Consider the following 25391-nt stretch of genomic DNA (forward strand, 5'->3'; position numbering starts at 1 on the left):
TATTTTTATAACTTGTAGTAGTAGACTATACAGAAAAGGGGTCTCTTTATAGTATGGAACAAGGATGCTTTGACTTTGTGTAGGTAGTGAAACCTTTTTGGTGCTATATAGAATCATTTACAAAATCTGTTCCACCAACGTGAAGAACGCTTTACCCAGGCAAAGCACTTCTTTAAGTTGTCAAGGGTTTCTATAGAATCGCCGCCTTTAGTAAAGAACATTTTTAGAATCATTTAAAAAAAAAAAATTTAGTAAATTTAGTAGTAGGAGTAAAATTATCATGGTGAACCATGATGTCCAAAAAACAAACAAACAAAAAAAAACTGCATTGATTGTAAAACATCACTCCAGCGCAATGCTGACACACACAGATTGATTTCTCCATTGGGGGACAACCCCTTTACCCAGAAATCTAAAACTGCCTGCCTTCTGCTGCAGCTCACCATAGAAAATCACATATATATATATATTAAAAAGTTCTACATCTTGTGCTTCTACATTTACACAATTATATGTTGTAATGATCTGATGTTTTGTTATTGCTGGCTCATTTAGAGACTACAGCATAATTTTATCAGGTGGGGGTAAATTGAGCTGAATACACCTTACGTATTTCTGAATTACTGTATAAGAATTACATAACACCCATCATAACTACACACATTAACACTCCATGTAATAACAATGTCACTACTGGCAATAAATTGTAATAGATGCATTACAGTTCCATAGCTTTCTATGTAACTAATAGAAGTTCCTATAACAGGTACAACCACAGGAAAGAATATGCGGTTACAGCTATTGAAACACACTTGAGTAGTTCTTTGGACGAAAGCTAAACATGCTAAAGATGATGCTAGATGCAATCCATTTGTAGCAGTGACTACATCACTCGTTATTACATTGTTGGTGTCTGGAATTTTAAAGTGTAATACCACAATCATTAGAGACACACTAACTTGCAACAAAAATAATACATAATCGTTTGGTAGACAGCTACTGTATGACTACTTACTAACTAATAACTAAGTTACTAATATAAATATTGAATAATTACTTCCATAAATACTCTAAAAATGCTCAGTCACTTGCTAGTGGGGTTAGCTGCTGTATCAAGGCCCAGAGCATCAGCCGTGTGTGATGCTCCACATTAGCCGAGCTGATTATCTAATAGCGCCGCCCTGGCCTGACGGTGACTGTCTGCTGCTGGGACTTCGGGTGGGGATGGAGGTGGTCGATTGGTCCATCGACTGCATTCAGAGACAGTGGAAACCTGATAGAAGCCCCCAAGGCCAGCCGCTCAGCGTTCCTACTGGACGGGTACCGGGTGTTCTGACTTTAATGCCAGTTCTGAGTTTATACAGCCAGTCAAACGTTTGTGGACAATCTGCTTTGCAAAATGAAAATTTGATGCTAGCTTGCAATACCATTAGACACATCTGTAATAACTAATAAATTTTTTATTTAATACAATGGGTTCAAATCATATATTGTAATTCTTCCAGCTATGACTTTAAGACTAATATAGTGTATAGAAGTGATCTGTTCTGGTTTGTCCTCCCTTTATTGTTCCTCATCCCAAAATCAGTGTGGTCTGAAACACCCCTTATAACTTCAGTGCAAATTGGCGGTGCTAAACTGCCGGAAGTTGAATAAACTGATCTATATGAAACGCGTGGTTTTCATCATGAAAACAATTAATTTCAAACAGTTGCTTTTGCTGTTTCATTTATATTATTACGCAAGAGTTTGGTCAAACACGCACATCTTATCAAATAGTACCAGTATTTTTTGGATTTTCTAAGAAAATAAGATTTCTGAAACAGATTTTTAGTCTCGCATTAGTCTGTATGACTGTATGTACTCGAGAGTGATCAATATGTTTCGACAGTCTTAACAATGTTTCCCTGACATCAAACATTACAGGTGAATATAGGTGACAAATATTTCCGTTAGCATTTTTCTAAACATTCAGGTTCAGGTCCTTCGGCTTAAAAGAGTCTTAATCTGGGATTATGACAGGATTATAAAATAGCACATTCTTGCCAGCAGGTTAGCAGCATTTGCAGCTTTTATAGAACTTAACTAAAAAAGTAACAGTTGCTGTTTAAAATAAATAAATAAATAAATGGACACATTCATTTCAAACCTACCTGCTAGTCACTTAAAGCACTGCAACACTGGCAGCAGAGGTAACTGTATCATATTTTTAATATAGAGAAGTGTGGCTGTCTGTGTATATGAGCAAGCTTTAGAATCACAGCTCAATGATCAAAACTGTGGCCCAACACAGTATTCACCCCCTACTGTTTCCCAAACATCTGAGCTGAAAGCAATCGATTCTGGCTCACCATGATCCAACTCCCTCAATTTATTTAGCATGAGTTACAATGCTCTTACTGTGTGTGTGGCCTTCAAATGAAGTTTGATATAAATGCAGGAACTACCTCAGAGAGAGTCCTCTGCCCTCCAACAGCGTAGCCTTCTCTTCACCCGGGTTCTGATGACCGGAACTGACCGACACATGGTGTCTATCTCCTGTCAGCTGACAGTAAATGTCCAGCAGGCGGTCCACCACCGCCATCAGGTTTGGGTACATGTTCAACAGAACCTGGGAGATAGCAGGCAGGGGGAAGAAGAAGAAGGGGGGGGGAAGGTCAGCAAAATTAACAGCACATTTCAGGGATATTCTATTTTCTGGCAATGTTTACACACAGCAATGATACTCTATTCAGAACCATCACAACTGGTTCCAAAATGGACTCAGACCTCAATATTTCACTGTAATCCAATTTTACAGACATATGTAGTATAAAATAACCAGGGGTGTACAGCTGACAAGTATTTTTTGCAAGCTCATAATATGCCTTTATTGACCTGTCGTCATACCTGTATTAAAGATCAGTTTGAAGACACTGAAGGGCAATCCCAACACCTCTTTGCCACAATCCAAACAAAAGCATTCACAGTGGTACGATGTGAAATGGTTTATTGTAGAGAAACCCAAAAACTTATCAACGGTAATCATGTCAAAAAAATACAACAATTTAATTACTTATTTAAAAACACCAGTGAGCCTAAACATGTTTCCTGAGTTTTCCATATAATGTTGCTGATAAAACAGTGGACAATTTGATTGCCTTACAGTCCCCTGTATATACCTCTCCGTCATGAAATGGGGAAAAAAAAACTTAAGTTTAGGGCCAAAACCTTCTTGCAAACCCACTGTTCAACAATTTTCCAGGTATCAAGGAGTATATTAATGATCAATCTATGTAATACATTTCTACAATGTAGCTTTTAAAGGCTTTGGTTTTGGATTTTTTGGTCTGGTTTCATTTACTACCACTATGCACCATTCTGACTCACATCAAACCACTCTGAAGGACTTTGTAAACGAATAGCAAGGCAGAAACATTCAGAGTTTCCCCTTACCCTAAGCCATGTCTTGTTTGGTGTCTGAAGTTTTGTTTCTGCAGCTACAAAGACTAACATAGCCAAGCAACTTAGGAGTCTACCCCACAAAATAGCACTGTGCAAAGCGCATGCATGCTTTGAGCTGACCCACCCCAACATTTTGGTAAGATTAAAATGTATTTTTTTGCCAAAGTATTCCTTTAAACAAACTCAGAAATGGGTAAACAGCAGCTTGCCTGTTTGAGTTCATCTCTGGTCATATTTCCAATCTGAAGCTTGCTCCAGTATTTATCCAGCAAAGCGGCATGAGTGCTCTGGGGCCGATGCCATGCTCCACCACCGTAGAACATCCTAAATAATAAAAGGAATGTGTACTTATGTACAAGTTCTATTCAGTAAAGATACAGGCAGACAAACAGACAATCACAATTCTCTTTTGTGTTAGACACACCGTTAGGCCTGCGATTGCTTTACCTTCTTGTAGCGAAGAACTGGAAGCCGGGTGCCACCTGGATACAGTCCTCTCTGCCAGGGATGGTCAGTTTCTTGTTCTCCATCAGGGGCAGCAGCACTGATATCTGGACAGAACACGTGGCAACACAAGCCGCTGCTTTAAAAAACCCAACACAGAACTTAAATGACAATGTAAGAATGTAAATGGAGGATATGAGAACCAAATTACTTTTGTTTATATTGCTATATACTGTAAATTAGGGTCGAGTGTTATCCGCTTTTTTTCATATATTACTATGGTACATGGTATTACTGTGGGGGCGTAAGAATCACCTAAATTTGCATAAATACATTTATGTGGTTTCTGTACAAGCTGAGAAACAATGCAATACTAAGCACACCACAGGCCAAACATAAGTCCGACTGACTAAAAACCCACTTATAAACGTTCAGGCGCCTTTGCTTAGCTAGCTGGACTACAGATACACAGACTATCAGACAACTCAGTGCAGCTGCTGTTGACTAACTGCTGGGTTACCGACACAAGCGTTGACAATTTAAACCTGTCTGAAAGAGCAAAGTCGAGTGACTGGTGTTTAGAGTAACAGAAAGGCAAAAATAAGAGACCGGTTGTGCAGCGTTTGGACTCACTGCCGGCTATCTAGGATTAGATAAGTTAGCTAGAAGGCTAAACATCACAGCACAGGCCGTGTTCCAGCTAACTGAGGCTCAAATCACACGTTTAGGAGGATAAAGGAGTATATGTGAAAGCACAAATTCAAGTAAAGGAGTGTTTTCAGGACTGTATTCAGTCACATTTAGGAGACTTCTTCATCCATGTTTGTTGATCTGGCTGTTTATCAAACTCAGCAGCACGTAAACTATGGTGGGCCTGTTTTTTTGCCCCCTGTTTTCAGAGTTTTACCAATCAGTGAGCCCACACCCTGTGGCCATCTTTAAATACACAATGGGGGACCAAGCTTATTTGGCCGTGTTGTAGATAGACATAGAACAGAAATCTGACATCTTAAATTTTAAAACCACTTTTCATACTATCCTACTATCTTTTTGGTTTGATTTTATTTATTTATTAGTATTGTTGTTGAATCGTTCTTTTAAAAAGTTTCTAGCAAAGTACGTAAAGTGTAAAGTGGACAAAAATAGAACAAAAAAAAAAAACTTATAGAAGAACTTATAAAAGATATTGTATATCGCTAAAAAATATTCTTTCATTTACTTACATCCTTGTTGTTGGGCGAAGGGTTTTAATATGGCAGGAAACTTACCACGTCCAGAGGAGCATGATCAATGTCCTCCAGGAGGATCCAGTGACCTTTTGACACTGCCTGAGTGAGGGACCCTGGCTGCCACACAAACTTTCCAGGAACATCTGTGCATCGGTACATCCCCAGCAACATCTGCACATACATAGGGTGACATAAATGTTTTTTTTTTTTTTTATTAATAACAAAATAGATCATATAATTATAATAGAATTATAATATTATATTAAAAACTCTCAAACTCTCACCTTGCTGTCTGTCTGATCTCCTAGTTGGACCTTGAGGATGTCGGGGGCCTTGACATGTCCAGTTACAGCTGCTAGATATTCGACGAGGGCAGTTTTGCCACAGCCGATGGGTCCTTCCAGAAGGACAGGCTTCTGGGACGCTACAGCCATGGCAAGCCGCCTGAGGTTTCGGCACGTTGAATCCACTAGCACCAGATTTTTCAAATTTGTCTACAATAAAAGGCAGAACTTAGAAACAAACAAACAGCCAACAAGAGTGCTCAGCTTTTGGGTATGGATGCATTTAGAACACTCCAAGGAAGAATGCACAATTATATTAAAAGGGCCGATATCATGGGGGAAAAAAATAATGATATAATTAATTAATGATATAATTCCTTTCACAGTCCATGCAATCTCGCATATGGAAGCTGAGCTGCAAAAATGGCCTGTTTTGAACAGACTGTTTTTGTGACATACATTTACCTATTCAGGCTATATCAGCCTTACGTTTTCAGCTGAAGTTTTGGGGATTGTTTCAGACAAGACTGCTTTTGAAAGAGGCACAATACAAGGCAGACAAACAGAGCAGAGGTCAGTTATGTATAATCAATTAAAAATGATTCTGATAAATGATCAGAAAAAGCTTGTTTAGTTCTGAGGCGCAAAGAGGTGTCAGAAACTGATCTCATGAATTCTAACATTTCTAAATGTAGGACATGGGCCATTTAAAGTCAATCTGAAACCAAAGTCAACAGCCTTTTGACCTTGTTAAGCAATTCACCTCAAGATATTATACATGATTCGTCATAGAATAATATCCTAATATAAATCTAGACTCTAGAAGTCACGATAACTAATAATCTCTCTCATCACCCCCAAACGATCAATAAGAAAAAAATGCACAGCTGTGATCCACCATGAGTCTTGTGGAATAACGTCCCGTCATGACGGTTGGCTCTGTACTTTACATGCTCCGACCAACACTTTTTGAGACCTGAAGTGTTTTGGGTTTCAAGGTTTTGAGTTGCAGCTGAACCTGGCAGGATGGTGGGTTGCTGACCACTGACTGTCTAATATTCCAGGGATGTCCATCTAACCTGTTCTTCCTGTCGGGGGGTTAGTCTTGGCAAGATCACTCCACACACAGCAGTGACACTCTGAGAGAGATCCTCGGACACCACTTGACCTTTGGTGAACTTATTTCCTCTCTCCAAACGCCACATTACTGAGCCCTGATTGGCCAACACCAGAGCTCGCTCTACTTCAAGCTGCTGGGCCTCTTCTAATGACCTAGAAAGACAAAAACAACAGCATTATGACCAAATGCAGATGCATCACTCATGTCCAATAATTTACAAGAAGCACTACAGCTCAAAGATTAAGGCATGGCAAGACTGCATTACTGTCAATGACACTGACAGTACAAATACGACATCATGAATAAGACCATGATGAACTCGTTCTAAAGGTTTATTACACAGTTACTGCATTCCACAAACTGCTGGACAGTGTTTTCCACCCAAGTGCTGGAGCACTCCTGTTGGGTCATTTGACTGGGCTATTGTCAATTACAATTACTTTCTTCAGGCAGCAGAACAAAGTCACAGCTAATAGGAATCAGTAAGTAAACCATAAATAAATAGATGTTTTATTATTTATTTATTATTAAAAACAACACAATGAGAACTATTTGAGGCTTTTGAGAAAACATCCAGGACTCGAGCCCTGCTCAAGCCACCCCCCTGCTCTGCCTACAGCAGTGAGCTAACCTTTTCTAGTTAACTTGCTACAGTGATCTAGCATTCTTTAGCTAACGATCTACAGTGATCTAGTGATCCTTTGCAGCTAACGTGTCACAGCGCAATGGCGCGTTACGGTGAGCAAGATTTTCCTAGCGGGTGCATTGCAGTGAGCTTGCCTTCAGAGCGAACTTGCTCACGATTAGCACTCCATCTGTAGCATATTTAGCCTTGAGCTAAACTAACCTGAAGTGACTCACTGAACTAATTCACTTCTTAACCATGCGATTCACCCATAAATTCATTCATTACCAATCACTCCGTTATGTTAAATGTGGCTTTTAAACTTACTTCATTTTTAGATGCAGAATCTCCTCACTGGACAGCACCTTCCTTAGGAAGATTGTTTTCTGGTTATCAGTCATGTGGGACACCAATGCAAGGCACTGCGCAGTGTAACTTCAGAAAAACAAAGAATAAAAAAAGACAATTGATCAAATGAAATGGGGGGGGGGGGTGTAATTAACAGTACTAACGTACTCCCACAGTCACCTGACTGGAACTACCCACATAGAAATCCCAACATCTTTCACCAAACAAGACGATCAATATTGCAAGAACTGTGGGCAGCAGGTCTACATTTATTCAACCAATCAGCCCTACCCTCGGACCATGACGTCGCTCGTGAGCAGCTGCGAGATGCAGGCACTCCAGTCCCACAGCACTCGAAACTTCTCACAGTCACTCTGGAGGAAGCGGAGAGTGGCTCCCATTAGGTCCCGCAGCTTCATGCGACGGGGGCCATACTGGATGGAGGCGGACTCTTCGCTGGTAAAGAAGAGTCTCTGAAAGACGGGCGGGGCGCTGTTGAAGTACCTCGCTGCAAACCTGAGGGCGAGAGGATGGGGCCCAGAGTGAATGGCCTGCTTAGACAGAACTGCAACTAGGGCTGCAGCATGCAACAGGACATGCCAGCTTGCTGGGTAGACTGTGAGCTGAGGAGGGTCGATGATGTTGTGGTGCTAGTGGGAAAATTGCCTCGATGTGGAGATCTGTGCAAGTGCAGTAGCCAAACCGAACCAAGAAAAAATTGTTTTTCATAGCCAAACTCTATAAACTACCCTTGAGGCTTTCATCAGATTTGAAACGGCAATCTGACCCTTCAGTTTTGAGTAGAATGACTGACCAAATGAACCGCCAAATGAACAGACTTGCCTACAAGGACTTTAACTCCAAACAAATCAGAGTACCTAAATGCTGAGTGCCAGTCCAATTTAGGTCATAAATGCTTGTCTGTCTGTTAAAGCTACTGTAAAATCAAATGTGCATAATGTCACGTTCTTGTTTTTTGGCTTGCTTGACCATTATAACTGCACTTATAATTGGTAAATTAACATTTTATGGAATGTTGGGAGAATTAACCACTTAGAGCTTCTTGCTGATCTCCTTATCAGTTACAGGACGCTACAGTAAACATCACTACATCAGTGAGGATGATAGTATAGCATTGTTGTGGCGCGAGTTTTCTCTACATGGTTTTGGTGGTTATGTTTACAGGACAGGCGGCTGCTTCAAACTCAGACAAAGCGATGGCGTCACAGACCTTGCTAGTTGTCATTTTTCACACTACAGACGTTTAACTGCTTTGCCAACCGGCGCCTTACTGCAATAGGTTGGGGTTAATGACTGTTCATAGCACCTGTATGAATGTAAGTGATTTACTTGCTTATTAACTAAATCTATTAGCATTTAAATCTGCATGAATTAGCTCTGATTTCATGGGAAGGAATTGGATCGGAACATCACCAATAACTCATCACAGAGAAAACTGTTAATTGTAGCCCTTATGACAACTTCTATATAAAAAAAAACGAATCACTGCAACAACATCAACTTCACCAACCCTTATCATAAACCAAAGAACAGCAGCACTGCAGCAATGCAATTGGGATTCAACCCGGCTACTTTCATCTGCTTGGCATTCACACATTAATGCTGCAGCTATTAGTCAACAAAGTCCATTATCGACAACATCTATTACTGGAAAACACAGACAAAAAATATGCAAAATTGTTTTTACAGATGAAATTGTAAAAAAACAAGAAATAAGGAGTTCATAGATTAACTGATTCACTGATTCACCACGATAAGAAATGTAATTCTTGATTGCAATCATCTCCACCTCTTATTGAGCCAACTAACCAAAGACTAAGAAGACCTTAGAAGAAGTCAACTCCCGTCTTGCTACCCCATATATAACCTTTACTACACTATGGGCCAGTTTCCCAACCCTGAAAAACTCATGCGCAACAACAAAAAAAAGAAGACTCACGCCTGAGCATCCGGACTGACACTGAGGAGCTTGCTGACCGCCACGCACAGCCGCTCATGGAGGTCATGATTGAGTCTGACGTCCGTCTTGATCCTCTCTGCGTTTCTCTCCAGCAGGTCCAGCATCAGTGGCCGTAGGTGCCGGGCGACAAGGAGGGTGTAATCTTTCTCCAGCAGAAGCTGGGCTAGACACCCCAGGATGCACTGCCGGTCCTGCTGGCTCCATGTCTATCAGCATCGACAAAAAGGATAGCACACATCATTCTCGGCGTCTGCTCCAGCTATACTCCAGCCACACTATAGGTTTTTATCAATATTATTATTATTATTAATATGATATTAAATGAAATAATTAGCGAACTTTTTTGGCACAATTCAGAGCCTGAATTCATTTCAAGTAGTTTGATGAAAACTTGGAAAACCTTCTCAAAACTACTGCAAAACATGATTTATTTAAAACATGCTGCTTTCGCCACCACTGTAAACACTGAACCCATCTTACATTAAACCCCTCTGAATTACTTAGTGCAGTTCCCCTTTGAGATGAACCCACAGCAGACAGAGATGTGCAACTGCACACACACACGATCTGTATAATATTCATAGCACAGCACAGAAAGGGAGAGGAGCCTCAACAGCAAGTGTCAGCTAGAGGAGTACAGTATAAAGCCCCCCCTCAGCACTTAGCAGTGGAGCAGTGCATCTGTCTTCCCCCGTAATGATTTAGCACCATGTAATATCTTTTGGAGGAACTAATCACCCAGCGTCAGCAATGTTTATGCGGCAATCAAATCCTCACAGCAATGTTTTGACATAGCTATATTTTGTGATGCCTTCACAGTAAATGCTATTACTGCAAAAAAAAAAGGAGGGAGATCTCCCTATTAATAATACCCCTGAAGTCAGGTTGTCTCTACTGGTTTGGACATGTGGTGTGCCCGCGGGCTCCGATCAGCAGCAGGTCCACTACTCGTTCAGACGCCGCTAGCTAGCCTTAGCCATCTCTGGAAAACACACGTGGAGCGAGAGTAGCCGCCAGCTGTGACAGCGTTAAGACACAGCTCTGAAATCTGAGCAGCTCTCCCCTAAATAACTACGTTAGACACCGCAGAGCGTGTTTTCAGAGGTGTTTTCGGACTGTGTGATCCCACAGATCCTCTCGGTTTCCATGCGGTTCTCAAAGCCCGAAGCAGACCAAATGTAAACACACACGAAGGGCTGCTGAGGAGACACGCCGCTGCACGACCCTCACCCAGAAACACAACCACAGCCTTCTTACAGAGCTTATGTGCCCGCCGAGGAGCTCGGATCTTACCTGTTTGTTTAAATACTTGCTCAGCTCGTTGTGACTTTTGTCGACATGTCTTGAAATCGTAGCCAGTGATGTGAGGCTCAGCTCCAGCTTTTCCATGCTGCTCTCAGCAGCAGCTATGCGGGGTAAAAGGGGGGGACGGTCACTACGGGCTGATTCTCTAGCTACGTGCCGGGAACGGGAAGGTTCATCACTCGCTGGTGTGTGTGTGTGTGTGTGTTTCTAGGTCTAAGTGTCTATGTGTGTGTGTGTGTACGTGAGGACAGAAGGAGCTCAGCCGTCCCGTCACTGTTAAAACCCTCCGTCCACATGTGAGCGAGCGGACGACGAGAGTTTCCGGGTCGCACTGCTTACGCGCCGCGCTGCGACAGGAAGAAGCTCGAGGCTAGCTTGTGGATCTCAGCTCTGCATATAGTGCAGAGGTCTGGATATAAATATATACAAGTGTACAAGTCTGCATGCAGATATTTATAAATGCACAAAATGCATTTGCATTATATGCAATATACATTTATACGAATGCACACTTCTGCATATAGATACATCCTAATATCAAAATTAGCATTTGAAGCCTGCACATAGATATAAACAGGTATGCAATTTTCCATGAAGTGTACAAGTCTGCATATGCATATATTCAAGGCCACAAGTCTGCATATATAAATATATAGAAGTGTGCAAGACTGCATATAGTGTACAGGTCTGCAAATAAATATATACAAGTGTACATGTCTACCAAAGGTGTGAAAAGTATTGACACTCATTCCTCAGGTAGAAGTGTAAATATGATGGTTTTAAAAGACGTCTATAGAAGTTGAAGTATCAACTTAAGCTTTTTACTCAAGTAAAAGTGTAAAAGAACTGGTTTCCAAAGTACTTAAAGTATAAAAGGAAAAGTAACGGAAGGAAAACAAAGGCAAAAAGCTTAGGCCGTGCCACAGGGGCCTACAGTGCACTACCCCCCCCCCCCCAACAAAAAAAAATAAAATAATTTTTTTAAAGCTATGATGACAATAAAGTTCTATTAAAATGTTGATGTTGAAAAGTATTGGACTGCACTAGGCTGCCTGTTTCAGCTGCAGATCTGCCCATTTAATAATAAATAAATAAATGCATTTTAGTGATATCAGATATATTAAAGGAGCATCTATGTGCACTACTGAGCATTAACATGTGTTTCATGGAGGGAAAATATGATGAGTAGTTGCCTATAAGTATTGTGATAGTGCAAAAAGTCAAACTTCAGAGGCTTGCGATCAATAAGCTTTATTTTTGTAAATGAATGTGGGGCTTAGTTGGGACATTTCACTAGTTCTCTAGAGTCTCTGCCACAGACATTTTTATACTAGGCTACTTACCTCTGCTATGTCACACATTCTGCATGGCGCGATTTATCTGGATAGGTTTTTTTTCTTTTTTTGAATGATGAGAAGCCGGAATGAAATAGGAGTAACAAGGCGGGGTAGAAAGTACAGATAATTAGGTGAAAATAGTCAGCTGAAAAATAATTACTCCAGTATAAATAACCAAAATTTCTAGGTAACAAAGTATTTGTATGTCATATACATATCGATATATACAAGTGTACAAGTCTGCACATGCATATATACAAGGCAAAAAGTGTGTGTGTGTGTGTATGTATATATATATATATAATTGTACAAGTCTGTATACAGAAATGTGCAAGTGCACAAGTCTAAATATAGTGGACAAGTCTGCATGTAGTGTACAGGTCGGAATATAAGTATATGCGAGTGTACAAGTCTGCACATAGATATATACAAGTGTACAGTCCTGCATATGGATATGCATACAAATGCACAGCTCTGCATATCAATATGTACAGATGCACAGGTCTGCCTATAGATACATACAAATACACACAATTGCATACAATGTACAAGTCTGCACATAGATGTATACAAGTATACAATTTTCCATATAGTGTACATGTCTGCATATTGTTGTTGTCCTATGAAAAACATATATGTGCATATTTGTCTTTTTGTTTTTAGTTTTCTCCATGGTTTGAACCCTGTATCTGTTCTGTACACTGTGTGAATATTTCTGGATGAATGGACCAATAGAAACACTCTAAATTACTTGTTATAAATTTTTATATTACATTGAGTTCCAATCGAAGTTTAGGACAGTTTTGTCTTCTCCTGTAAAGTCACCATTTTGGAGATACATGTTTCTAATCAGAAAGCAGTGATATAGATATATGTAACTGCATATTGACAAAACAAATACACAAGTCTGCATGTAGATACATAGAAGTATACACTCTTGCATATATTGTACATGTCTGCATGTAGATATATGCAAGTGCATAAATCTGTGTACAGTGTACAAACATAAATACAGTCTATATACTCACTGGTCTGTCTATATACAGTGTACAAAGCTGTGTAAATGGGGTGGGGGCAGTTAGTGTGGTGTAAAAAATAAATAAACTTAAAAAAAGGTAAAAGAAAACCTCACAGATACATATGAGTACAATAAAAAGTAACAATAATGTGCAGTTTTTATTATCAGTTATCTGTCTCTATAATACACCTGTATTATATAGACCAGCATGAACACACGTGCACACTGTCCTGGGTGGCTTGTCAGGGTGTTTGAGCACTGAGCACGGACAAGCAGCCTACAACACCTTTAAGCCTCCATTACAAAACTTTAAAATTATGATCACATCGATTCAACTTAGTTACAGCTTTGCTGTACTGCTTTTATTAATAGTTTTAATTGATTATTAAATGTATTGTTTTCGGAACGGATTTTTAATTTAGGAGATGCAGACTTCGCGGGAAAATGTCGTCACTTCCTGTTTTGCAGGGCAGTTCGGTTGGCGCGCGGCTCTGTCGGTACCGGGCAGAGCGAGACTTCGGGACCTTAAAAAACCTGTAAAACGGCGAAGAGCGACAAAAACACACCATCCCGGGGAGCTCGGACTGTGGTCTGACAACATTTACATCTCCTGAACGGCGGTGAAGGATTTAATCCGTGCTCCATGACTCCTTGTACAAGACTGGCTCCACTGTTAGCCAGCTAGCTAGCTAGCTTTTGTATCGCTGGCTAACGGTTACTAACAGGTTGTCAGAGGAGCGTGCTGTGGGTGAGACACACTGTTATTACACGCTGTTCTCTTATTGCCGGCCTCCTGTGTTACTTTCTGCTTAATGTTTATGCTCTTTACAGTAACTGGCTAACACTCGCCTGTGTGAGCATACGAGGCTAGCAGTCATCACACCACCACTTCATCTAGTTAGCCTGGGGCTTTTGTTATTGTAGCTGCTCTGTTGTCTAACTACGCAGTTCACCGTACAAAAGTCAGCCATCACACTGTTACTGATTCAATCCGCAGTCACAACGAAGTGCAGGGTATTCATTTTTCCAGACATTTCTGAGGAGATTAGGTGATGAGGTAATGCACTTGCTTAAGGAAGGGGGAGGTCAACATTACATTAGTGAAGAGTTCGAGAAATCTGACTTCTAGCAAAGCTATTTCGGATGCATAGCACATTTCAGACACAGATGTCCAAGGTTTTATTATATTCGTTTACACAAAGCAAAGGTTTTCATAATAAATTGATATGATCCAATAAGAGACCATAAACTACAACTTGGTATCCAGCAATGCGTAAAGTGAATTGCCACAGAAAGTCAGAAAGAGCTCAGTTGTTGTCTCATGTAGAACTAGATTTAGGAACTGATGGATTTGGGGTGTCTGGATGATGATGATGATGATGATGATCTGGGAGTTGGTTTCTGTTGTGTGTAGAACAGAAACTGAAAGCCTCTTCACCATGTTCAGGTCTGATTTTAGGCTCTGCTACCTGACCTGTGTTTAAGGACCTACATGATCGGCTGGGTTTATATATTCTTTACGCCGATCACGGACGTGTTTTAGACTCTGACGCATTGTGAGATCTATAGACTAATAGCAGCACTTCAGCAGCAATCTGTTCTGCTCACTGGAGGCCAGTGTAGTGATTTGAGGACCTGTGTAATGTGCTCTGTTCTCCTGGTTCTGGTTACAGTGGAACAGTGATGAATCCTGCGGGTGATAAAAGCATGGAAGAGTTTCTCAGATTTAGTTGGGGGACATATGTTTTTTTTTCTTCCTATATGTTTGTAAGGAGAAGAGGCTGTTCTGGTAACTTTAGACTTGGTCTGTAGTGTTCAGAGCCCTGGACCCAAGGTGTGAGACATTTGGTGCCAAATACTATACATTTAGGCTTTGTAGTCGGAAGATCTCATTGCCCTGACACAGCTAATCTATAGTGTAATAATCATCCAGTTAGAGAGCAAGATATATATGCATGTTATCTGCATAGCTATGATAAACAGTTTTGTTGTCTTCTCTGATTTGGCCTAGCAAAAGAATATATGAAATGAATATAAATGGCCCAAGGATTGATCCTTTGAGCTCTTGTCATGGCCATCCTATCAGATTCAAAGAACTGTGAAGTTCTTTCACTGTTCCAGATCCTACCCAGTTTTTCCGATTGTGCACCAGATGACCTGCATATATATATCTTGCTCTCTTATATCAAAACCGATAATTTGCTGGAAACAATATTAAGGCATATGTTATTTAATACTGTTATTAGGGTTGTACCTAAAAAAATAAAATATCTTACTACAGATTTCTACAGTCAGCAAGAAAGTTTTTGAAGTATGTACACTCTCAAGGTAGATTTTAGTTTTAGTGCTTTTCTTATTTTGTAAAATAATCTGGCTGTTTTGACAGGAAATTAAATAAATGACCAATTATTTACCCGCAGTACTGTAGGTAGACAGCTAAAGTAACCATTATATTGAGTTTGGTAGGAATGGTCGGTCTGTAAGTGGTCTGTCAATTCTGGTCTGTTTATGCTTAATGTTTTCTAATGGACTAAAGCAGCTCTCTTGTCTTGTTTTATTTTCAGCTAAGTTGAGCAATGGTTTGCATCTCGTGACTGAAAGCATGGAGGAGAGTGCTATGGATGAGCTTTATGGAGATCTTGACCGGGGGCATTATGGTAAGATTAGTTAGTAGATGATTTCTTTTTTTTAACAGGTTTTCAATCTCTGCCTTTCTCTGACAAAATGTGTGTATTTTAGGTTCTGTATTGACTCATGATGAAGACTCTGTGGATATTTACTCCGGGCTAGACGATAGTCCTAAGGGTGTTGGAGGCAATGGTGAGTGTATCAAGCTTCATTAAGTGTTTTTTTTCCTTTACTGCAGTGGAGTAGAATTTTTTTTGTGCAGATTGATTTGAAAATTGTTCTATTATTTTTATTTGTTATAGTTACCCATATTTACCTTTCTCTAGGGGCATGCTCCTGTTTATCATGCTATCTGTGTCTTCCCTCAGGCGAAGACAAGACTTTCCTCTCACCACAGAGGCTGAAAGACTCTATGGATTTATATGAGGAACTCATCACGAAAGAGCAAGAGGAGAAAGATACAACATACAATGAGGTTTGTAGCATTTGCTATATTTCCCTAAACAAATTATTATAATTGTTTTTGATAGTTGAAATAATATAGTTATTACATAACATTGTATGTTATTAAGTAATAAAAACTAGTTAAACTTGTTTATTGTGAGATTGTTTTACTCTAATGAGTGTTTTTCTTTACAGTTGAAAAGTAAATTTGATGCTGCTCAAAACCAGGTGCAGGAATTACTTGCAAAGTTGCAGCAGATGCAAACACAGGTGTGTAATAATGTTTTTTTTTTTTTTTGACAATTAAGTTTTGTCTTGTCTTTTTGTTTTTACTTTTATGATTTAGTTCATTTCAGACATTAGACAGTTTTATTTGGTGTTACAGAACTCATGCTTACACAAGGAGAACACTCTACTGAAGAAAAACATCTGTGCACTTATCAAGACTGCAAGGCTGGAGATTGTTAGGAAGGATGAGGAAATAAGTAAACTAGCCAACAGGTAAATTACATGCTTTCATGATTTATTTGTTCATAATGTATTTCACATACTTTTCTATTATAGTTATATGTCCTTATTTTTAATATAGTATGTGTCTTCTGTGTCACATCTTTATTCAACGCAGACCTGGTCAGGGTAGATTTTATCCATCTCGGATGGAAAGAGGTCAAGAACACTGCTTGAGGAACCAAACCAGGAATTGTAAAGGAAGTTGGGGAGTTGCAGAGTCTATGGATGGAAGTAGACTATCCAGTCAGCCTGCTCGCCTGATAACGCAGACAGATGCTACACCATCATCCTTTACGGCGCACCAGCAGCATACTAGAAACGACCATGATGGTCAGAGAAAAGACTCTGATGGAAAGCTGCAAAGTCAGCAACGTGGGCTGTCCGATAAAGCATCTAATGGAAAAGAAAAGGAAAACGCATGCTCTGAGAGTGAGGCTGTGAAATCTCAAAGTAATAATACTGCAGGCCAGAGAGTTTATGAAACAGTTGGACAGCAGATGGATAACAGGGAAGGAGGTAAGGAAAGTCTTGCAAAACAGGCTAATAAGCAGAATATGGAATGTAACTCAAAAGAGAAGGACATCACAGAAAAAACTCAATGTGATGTGAACAAGTCTGAGAGGGCAGAGAGAGATTCCACAAAAATGAAAAGTTCATCTAGCAAAAGCCCCCATCAGCAGAATGAGGATCCTGCAGTGCTCCGGAAGTCTGGCCGTTCAAAGAGTCCTTTCTCTCAACCACAGCATGTCTCCCCATCTTGTTTTCACTCACAAACGCCCAGAGGACCACCCAAAGTTACTGCAGACACGCAGTCACAGAGTCATAAACAAGAACTTCGGCGTAATCAAGGAGAAGACAGGCGCAGCAGAAGTGGTGCACATTCCGGAAGCGAAATGAGCTGCTCTGAGAAACCAGCGACTTCCCTTGACCGGAAGATGGAGAGAAGAGAGTCCAGAGAGCATCACAGAAAAGAGGAGAGGAGGCCAGAAAATGTTAGCAGTTCAGAAAGGAGGCACACCAGGAGCGACAGCAGCAAAGAATATGAGCAAAAGAAGACACGGGACAATGAAGAGAAAAATAGACAGCAGGGAAATGGTAGCAGTAGAGGTGAGAGAAGAAGCACTAGGTCAGAATCCAGCAAAGAACATGAGCGAAGGAATGGAAAGGAGAGTGATGGAGGTGTTGCAAGAGAGGCAACTGACAAATATGAGAAGCGTGCCAAGGATGGAAAGGACGGAAGCCACAGTGACGCCCGACACGCTAGACAAGGTGCTTCTGCCACAAAACGTGGTGATCATGACCCTGATCGTACTCGGCGAAAAGATCTTGATGAGGATGCCAACAAAAGAAAAACTTCTAGTAGAACTGAGGAACTGTTATCCAGAAGCAAAGCATCCAGCATTCGTGATGATTCTAGACGTGGTAAAAGCTCTCATGTCAGTCATGCAAGCTCGGAAAAGCGTATTGTTAAAGAGAAATGTGCAGATACTGATCGTTTACAAGAACGAAGAAGGGCCGAGAAAGAAAAACAAACTACTGCTCTAGAACGAAAATCATCAAATGCTGTTCTTGCTGTGGATGCCACAAAGTCTACCTCTCCTGAGAAATCTAGAATTCAGAATGGTGATGGTGTCCAGGCACATTGTCTTGCCAATGTGAACATGCAGTCCCCTTTGAAGGCAACCAGCAGCTGTGAAGTGTCTGGAATGGAAGAGGAAAGTAGTCCAAAGAGAAAATTAACATTCATGGAAACCCTAAACCTCACACTCTCACCAGTTAAAAAACAAAACCAGCCTGCTGAGATTAATAAGCTGAGTGACCAACCTTGTAAGGATGCCCTTGCAGATGGTTCAGGTGAAGAAAGAGGTTCCTTTGAGCTCGGAGAGGAATTCTGCGTTATTGATGAAACCGAAAACAGCCAAGAGTCCGTAGAGGCTATGGATGATGACTCGACACCTGCCAGAGGTGGTGCTGTGCAGCTGGAACCAAGTAATATTGATATTCAGTCAAGCCAGGATCAGGATGGAACAACTGATTTGAAAGCGCCCAAAACATGCCTTCAGGACATGAAACAAGTTGGTGGTGGTAGTGAAGAAATTGTTGAAGGTTCTACATCTCCACTTGTGAAAAGCTGTAAAGAGGCAGTGGCACAAAATGTTAATAAGGACTTCATTGCAGTAGCTGAGGATTCAGATGTCTCTGCTACTGGTGTTTCTGGGAAACCTACTGAAAGTTCTCAGTCTGTGCCACATGAACCTGTGGCTGCTGAAAGATCTGCACCAGTTAGCAGTCAGAGTCCTCCTGTAGTTGAAGATGTATGCAAGGAGCAAAATTCTCAGACTTCTACGAGGAAACACGAGCAGAGATGTAGAGTGAATTCCAGTGACAAAGGCCAAATAGAAAATCATCCAGAGCCTCAAGCCCTACCAGCTATTCAGTGTCATGTATCTCAGGAGGAGGTGTCCACTTCTTCCAAGGTGCATGCTGCTTCAGACACTTGCTCTAATACAGAGGCTTCACTGTCTTTGGAAGTTGTTTCTAGCACTGTCAGTGTGGATGTTAACCTTCCAAGCAAACAGGGCTGTGCTGACCTACACTCAGCTATTTCAGATGTGGAAATCACAAAAGACCTTGAGAAACTAGATTCACGTACAAGGCCTTCAGAAGAGACACATACTGGCCCAGTTGACACTAGCAGCACTATAAGAGATACGCTGCCTGAACAAGCGAGTTCCTCCGAACCTGATTCCACAGAGGATGGCCTGCAGACCTCCAAACCTTCTTCTGTAGTGGTGCCCCAGGATGAAGATTCAATGATGCTTACCCTGAGCAGCATTAAAGTCATTCCAGATGTCATTAGCCCCCTCACAAGTCCAGTGAGGCAGATGAAGAAGGTCCAACCGCATTGTCTAGGAAAGGACCCGCATGTGAAGAGTCTTAGCAGAGGTCAGTATATTACTGTGGGTGTTAGCTGTTAGCTGTTTTATGTAAATATCAGGGATGTCCCGATTATTGGTCTGGTATTGTTTAAGGTTCCGAGCCACTTCTGATCCTTAGATTTGTTGTAGCCGACTGCCATCTGGCATTTCAACAGTAGAACATCACTTTTTTTTTTTTTTAGGTGGATTTGAACCATGGCACAAAACAGACAAACATTTGACATTTTGTTCATGCTGCCAAAACCACCCGGTTGTTGTGCAACGACAAAGATATGTTATTCCGTGAGATCCCTTTGGGAAGAGCTAACTTTCCTCCCATCTCGTATTTGTTCCTGAATTACTCCTCGGTAGACACTGCTCTGTTTTACCAGCGAGAGAACCACGCTCCTTTCTTTAGTTCTAAACCAGCTCTAGATGATACTTTCATAACCAAGAAGGATGCTAATGCTAATACACACACTAACTAAGTGATTTGAGTGCAGAGTTTTTATCAAAACACAAATAGGATCAGTATTGGCCAATTGTCAGCATTAAGAGACTCTGATCAAATCTGGGGTAAAACAACCTTTGTCGGGACATCCCTATTAAATATCGTTGACTTCACAAAATGTGGCTTGGTTGAACCTTAAGTTATGTAAACTTTGAAAGGTTTCCAGTTTAACGAGCATCTTGTTTGTGCCATGTTTTATAAAGGTTTTGTATTTGTTTGATTTAAAGATTTCTCCACCTCAGCCATTGGGACCAATAAGGAGGCCATCAAGAAGGACATGAACAAGGAGAATAAGCGACCTGATTCGTCAGTCATACCCAGTGTAGTGAAAGATCAAGAGGTTCTCTCATCTACAGCTACTGAAGAGGAACTGGAAGAAGGGGAGATAATCAGCAAGAGTGATGATGAGAGTTCTTTGATTATGCAGAGTCCTCCAGCAAACTCAGCCTCAGGAAATCAGCCCAGTGCCACACCAACAAGGGTAGAAAACAGGAGGAGACCTGCTGTTACTCCAACACGTGAAAAAGACAGAAATGCAACTGACAGTTCTAAAGACAGTCCCACTTTGAACAAGAGACGTTTCAAAACAATTGCTGTTCCACCCAAAGCCAACATTTCAACGTCTGCTGAGTTCATGAACATGTTTTTGTTTATTCGGTCCGAGCTGAGGAGAAAGTACATGAAACTTCACAAAAATGTCACCAAGTCAGCGTTTTGCTGCATTGTTGACATGTCTCTCGCCTCTTTCACAGAATTTGTTGATAGTGTAAACTTTCAAAAATTTTGTTCTCAAGGGAATGAAATCAAACCTAGGCTCAATAAGATAATCTCTTCTGTCATGAGCAAGGTCTCTAGCAATGGCATCGTGAACCGCATCTTCGAGCAACGAGCCGACGACCTTAAGCAAAAGCTGTGGAACTTTGTAGACGGTCAATTTGATTTTCTGTTTAAAGAGCTGAAGGCTGCACTTAAAGTTGTGTCTGGGCTTCCCATGAGTATGTCTTCTGCTGGAAGTAAGCATTCAAATCCAGGGTTGAGGGAAGATCTGATTGTCGATGTTTGTAAAGTCCAAGCTAAAAAACCATTGAGCACAGCTGAACACAGGCCAAATAAAAGGGACAGAGCTGAGGGCCAGAGGACTACTCCTGTGCTTATCTTGCCTTCCTGTGTAAGAGGTCTTGGCAGCAGAGGCAAAAACATAAAGGCAACCATGGAAGAAGAGGCTGAGCCAGCCGAGATACAGCCGTCAAACCAACCTCCTGCCATCTCCTGCTCTGAAAAATCTTTGCAAGAGAGTGTTCCTGCACCTGAGAATAAAATGTCCACCTATGCCCGCCGTCTCTCTCACACTGGAAACACCCAAGACAAAACAGACTTTGAAATTCTTACAGAGCAGCAAGCATCAAGTTTAACGTTTAATTTGGTCACAGATTCTCAAATGGGAGATATATTCAGGTGTCTCTTGCAAGGCTCCGACCTGTTAGAGGCTAGTGTCTCAGCAGGGGATAATCAAAGCTGGCCACTCAATACTCCACGGAAAGAAGGTCCGGCTGGGGAGAGTGTCATTGGGGTTGTGACACCCAGCAAGATCATAACACCATCGAAACTCATCACGGCATGGACCTCCATTTCACCTTATAAGCTGGCCTCCCCAAACAACAAAATCCAAATGCCTTTAAACCCAGCAATCTTTGACGAAAGTTGCTTGTTAGAAGTCCCGTCTAACGCTCTTCCAAACCAAGCTGCTCCTGGTCTGAGTTCCCAGCAGTCCTTCTCCATTTTGGCTGAAGATTTGGCCGTGTCGCTCACCATTCCATCTCCCTTGAAGTCTGATGGTCACTTGAGTTTTTTGCACCCAGCCAGTGGACAGCCGCTGTCCGCACCAAGCAGCGTCATTAGTGCTCACTACAGTGAGGATGCGCTTATTGATGGGGAAGATGCCACTGAACAAGACATTCACCTGTCTCTTGATACAGACAATTCCAGTTGCGAGTCGAGTACTTGTGGAACATGGGTAGGCACAGATCCAGCAGTGTTTCAGTTTAAGCCAAACCTGCCCATGCAAGCGGAGGTAATGGAGCGGTCTAACGATCACTTCATTGTGCGGATTAGGCACACATCCACTGGAGCACACGATGAGTCCAGACAGGAGCTGGAAGAAGCCATATCGGCAGTAGAAACCAGTGCAGTGTGTCAGGAGGACAAGGCTTCAGTCTCACATGCGTCACTGGACAACAGTCCTCTCTTGACCTGTGCTCAGACAGAGGTGACCTCAAATCAGAGACCAGAAACTCAGATGTCAAGCAAGGGCATCTCTTCTGACTGTGTTCTTAGACAGGAAACCACTGTGAGCCCAGCTGTGCAAGCTGAAGCTGATTCTGTAGATTCCTCGCCTTCTCCGGATGCTGCTGATATAACTGTTGTCTCCAACAAGGAAAAAGGTGCACCTGAGACTGCTGACACAAATGAGCGGATATCTAGAAAGCGTAAGAAACATCATTCTGGACCAAAGGCAAAGCGATCCAAAACGGAGAAGCACCAGGACAAACGCGAAGCATCTAAACAACGGCACAAGAAGAGGTCAAAGTCGTGCAAGGAGCGGGGCGAGAGGACTCCATCAAAGAAGAGAAACAAGTCTCCTCAGCTGTCTCCTAGTCTTTCAGCTAAGAATGTTATCAGGAAGAAAGGAGAAGTGGTGGTGACCTGGACCAGGTGAGTTTTCTCGGTTGGAGCCTCTTGATTCAGTCATTAGTAATGCTACCAGCTGACTAATGTAATAAATTGATGGAAATTGTTTAATTTTAATTTTTTATAAAGAGAGGAAGACCGGGACATTCTTGTTCATCTCAAGATGAAAGGAGCTTCCTCTAAGACATTTGCTGCACTGTCAAACAAGTTGAAAAAGTCACCAGCACAGGTAATTCTTTTTTTTATATGTGTGGCTAATGCTTGGTAGCTTAATAGCAGTTCTTAAGGTGAAACATAAAATCTTACAATGCAAAAATGTGTCTTAAGATGTGCTAAACTTGCAGAGTTGAACTGTTGTCTTTTCTTGTTACAGATTGAAGAGCGATTCTCTCAGCTCATGAAACTGTTTAAGAAGAAAGAGAAGATGGAAAGCTGAGCCAGTGAGGCTGAAAACTGTTAATTCATGAGTTATATGAGGACACATTACTGATCCAGGCATCTGTGTCCAGCTTCTATCTCCATGTGTTCTCGTAGGAAGATTTCGCCAAGTCACGAAGACAAAATGGAATGTTCTGCCTGAGAACATGATCAGAACGAGCGTTTCCTCCAGTGTTGCCTTGTGGAGGGGAATATCTGCGATAACTGAAATCCCAGTGCTGTGGGGTTTCCTGTTTTGGAAAGGGTTGCCATGTATTCAGTCACCAGATGCAAGCAATCACTGCCCATCATACTTCTGATACTCATCAGAATCAGCAACTATCTACAGATTCTTATTCTAATTTAGATGATTCTTCATCTAGTGCAAGGTGATGTTGTCTATTCTGTTCTATTTCGCTTGCCTTTTCCCTCCCCCGCTTTGACTAGACCATATGTGCCCCAAACCAGTGAAGTCCATGTTTATTAGGACTCAGACTGCGCTGGATTTCATCCCACCAGCGCCAAAGTTGGGTGCCACTGGTTTATACCTTGCACAGAATGGCGCAGTGACAGCGTTTTGTCAAGGTGATGAATAAAAGAAGAGAAGTGATTCTTTGAAAATGTGTCGACCTACGCTATGCTAACTTCATGGTTTCCTGTATATGCACTGGAGTCATTTTTTTGCCTTGTAAGATCTACCTCTGAGAGTTTGGCAAAGGCATGCACAAATGAGCCCACAGCATCAGGTGAGAATCATAAGGTGCTCATTGTGGTGACAGATCATACAGTCTTCATATATATATATATATATTTTTTTTCCCCCAATAGGAATTGAGTTTGTTGCAGTGTCCAGTTTTAATTATTGAGGATCACTATGAACCATGTCAAAGCAATGTTATGGCATGTGACTGCATATCTGAGCTTTACAACTCGAATCACGAAAAGTGTAAGAAGTTCAGTGTGCATTTGAAATGCAAAATTCAGATGAAGGTAAAAAGTTTAGGTTAAGGTTTAAGCACTGCAAACTAATCTCTGAAAAGCTACAAATAAGTTACCATTGCTTTATCTGTTCATAGTAGTTCTTGTTAAGTGCATACTTTCTTGTTTACTCTGCTCTCTGGTCTTTGTTTCATTTCTTGTTTCCCTGAGTCCCGCATATATTACCTAAAAGTGTTGTTGAGATTTGTAATCAAAATCCTGACTTTGGCCTCTTGTTCCCACTGCCCAGTATCCTTTTTTTTTTTTTTTTTTAATCAAATTATTATCGTGTATATATGTTAAATTGTGTGTAAGTTGGACATCTTTTATTTCTTTATCTTTTTCTACCTTTTTTGTTTTTATTTAATTTTTGTTTGTAAAGCAGAGGTTGGAACACCTCTTCCTATTTGAAACAGATGTACTGTAAATATTGTAAATTGTGGGACATCTTTTCACTTTTTAAAATAAAGCTAATTTATTTCAAGCTGATCAATGTGTTTAATTGTGTATTTTACTTTGTTTTTTGACACCATCTTGAAACCTGGACCCCGTTTACACCTGGTCACTTCATGTGACTTTAGGATCAGGATTATATCTGGACAAGGCCAAACCACATTAAAAATGCAAGTGTAAACTCACCCAAGACTCATTTAAACCAGATCTGATTACTCCTCCGATTACACCACTTCAGGAGAAGGTCTGAGATGCATTAGAGGAATGTTCTGGTAGTGTTAACATGTCAGTCTCTCCAAGATGCATTCAATAACCACAGCCTCTCCAAGCACAACTGAAACACCAGTAATAATTGCTGGTCAAGTGAATTTGCATATTCCGTCCCACACCGCAATCAGATTTCAAAATTAAGTTTCAGGTGGTTTTTGACAGTCCAAATTTATCAGAAATCAATCTGGATGCAATCTAGGTATGCCAGAAATTGGATTTGGGCTGGCTGCCTGAACATAGTCTGATATTTATTAGTAAGATCTTGATCAACTGCTCAGAAGTTCACAGTATGGGTCTGAATGTGAGGTTCCCTTAGCAAAACCTTGTTCTTTTTACATTGCAGTTGAACTAGTCTAACCTTCATTAGTAATGAAATAGCACCATTTCCAATAAAACAGGGTTCTATGGAGATTATTATTATTATTATTATTATTATTAT

At 41.0% G+C, this 25391-nt stretch overlaps 2 protein-coding genes across 3 annotated transcripts in view; one reads left to right on the forward strand and one right to left on the reverse strand.

Moving 5' to 3' along the window:
- mdn1 (midasin AAA ATPase 1) overlaps window positions 1-11075 on the reverse strand; it is a 66036-nt gene extending 54961 nt beyond the window's left edge. For both annotated transcript variants that reach the window (XM_072678445.1, XM_072678435.1), the window contains exons 1-10: window positions 10769-11075; window positions 9455-9681; window positions 7786-8010; window positions 7474-7581; window positions 6481-6673; window positions 5402-5611; window positions 5157-5288; window positions 3892-3995; window positions 3654-3768; window positions 2448-2611 (exon numbers count right to left, since the gene is read on the reverse strand). In XM_072678445.1, the coding sequence (XP_072534546.1) occupies window positions 2448-2611; window positions 3654-3768; window positions 3892-3995; window positions 5157-5288; window positions 5402-5611; window positions 6481-6673; window positions 7474-7581; window positions 7786-8010; window positions 9455-9681; window positions 10769-10864 (1574 nt within the window). In that variant the 5' untranslated portion in view covers window positions 10865-11075. The remainder of the gene's footprint in view (window positions 1-2447; window positions 2612-3653; window positions 3769-3891; window positions 3996-5156; window positions 5289-5401; window positions 5612-6480; window positions 6674-7473; window positions 7582-7785; window positions 8011-9454; window positions 9682-10768) is intronic.
- Window positions 11076-13608: 2533 nt separating this feature from the next.
- casp8ap2 (caspase 8 associated protein 2) lies at window positions 13609-24713 on the forward strand. The gene is made up of 10 exons (XM_072678457.1): window positions 13609-13883; window positions 15700-15792; window positions 15875-15955; window positions 16132-16238; window positions 16403-16477; window positions 16593-16708; window positions 16833-19663; window positions 20374-22858; window positions 22964-23063; window positions 23208-24713. The coding sequence occupies exons 2-10, from the start codon at window positions 15738-15740 to the stop codon at window positions 23268-23270; spliced, it is 5913 nt and encodes a 1970-aa protein (XP_072534558.1). The 5' UTR covers window positions 13609-13883; window positions 15700-15737; the 3' UTR covers window positions 23271-24713.
- Window positions 24714-25391: the final 678 nt, after the last annotated feature.

This window comes from Salminus brasiliensis, chromosome 1 (genome assembly GCF_030463535.1).
Source record: "Salminus brasiliensis chromosome 1, fSalBra1.hap2, whole genome shotgun sequence".
Taxonomy (NCBI): Eukaryota; Metazoa; Chordata; class Actinopteri; order Characiformes; family Bryconidae; genus Salminus; species Salminus brasiliensis.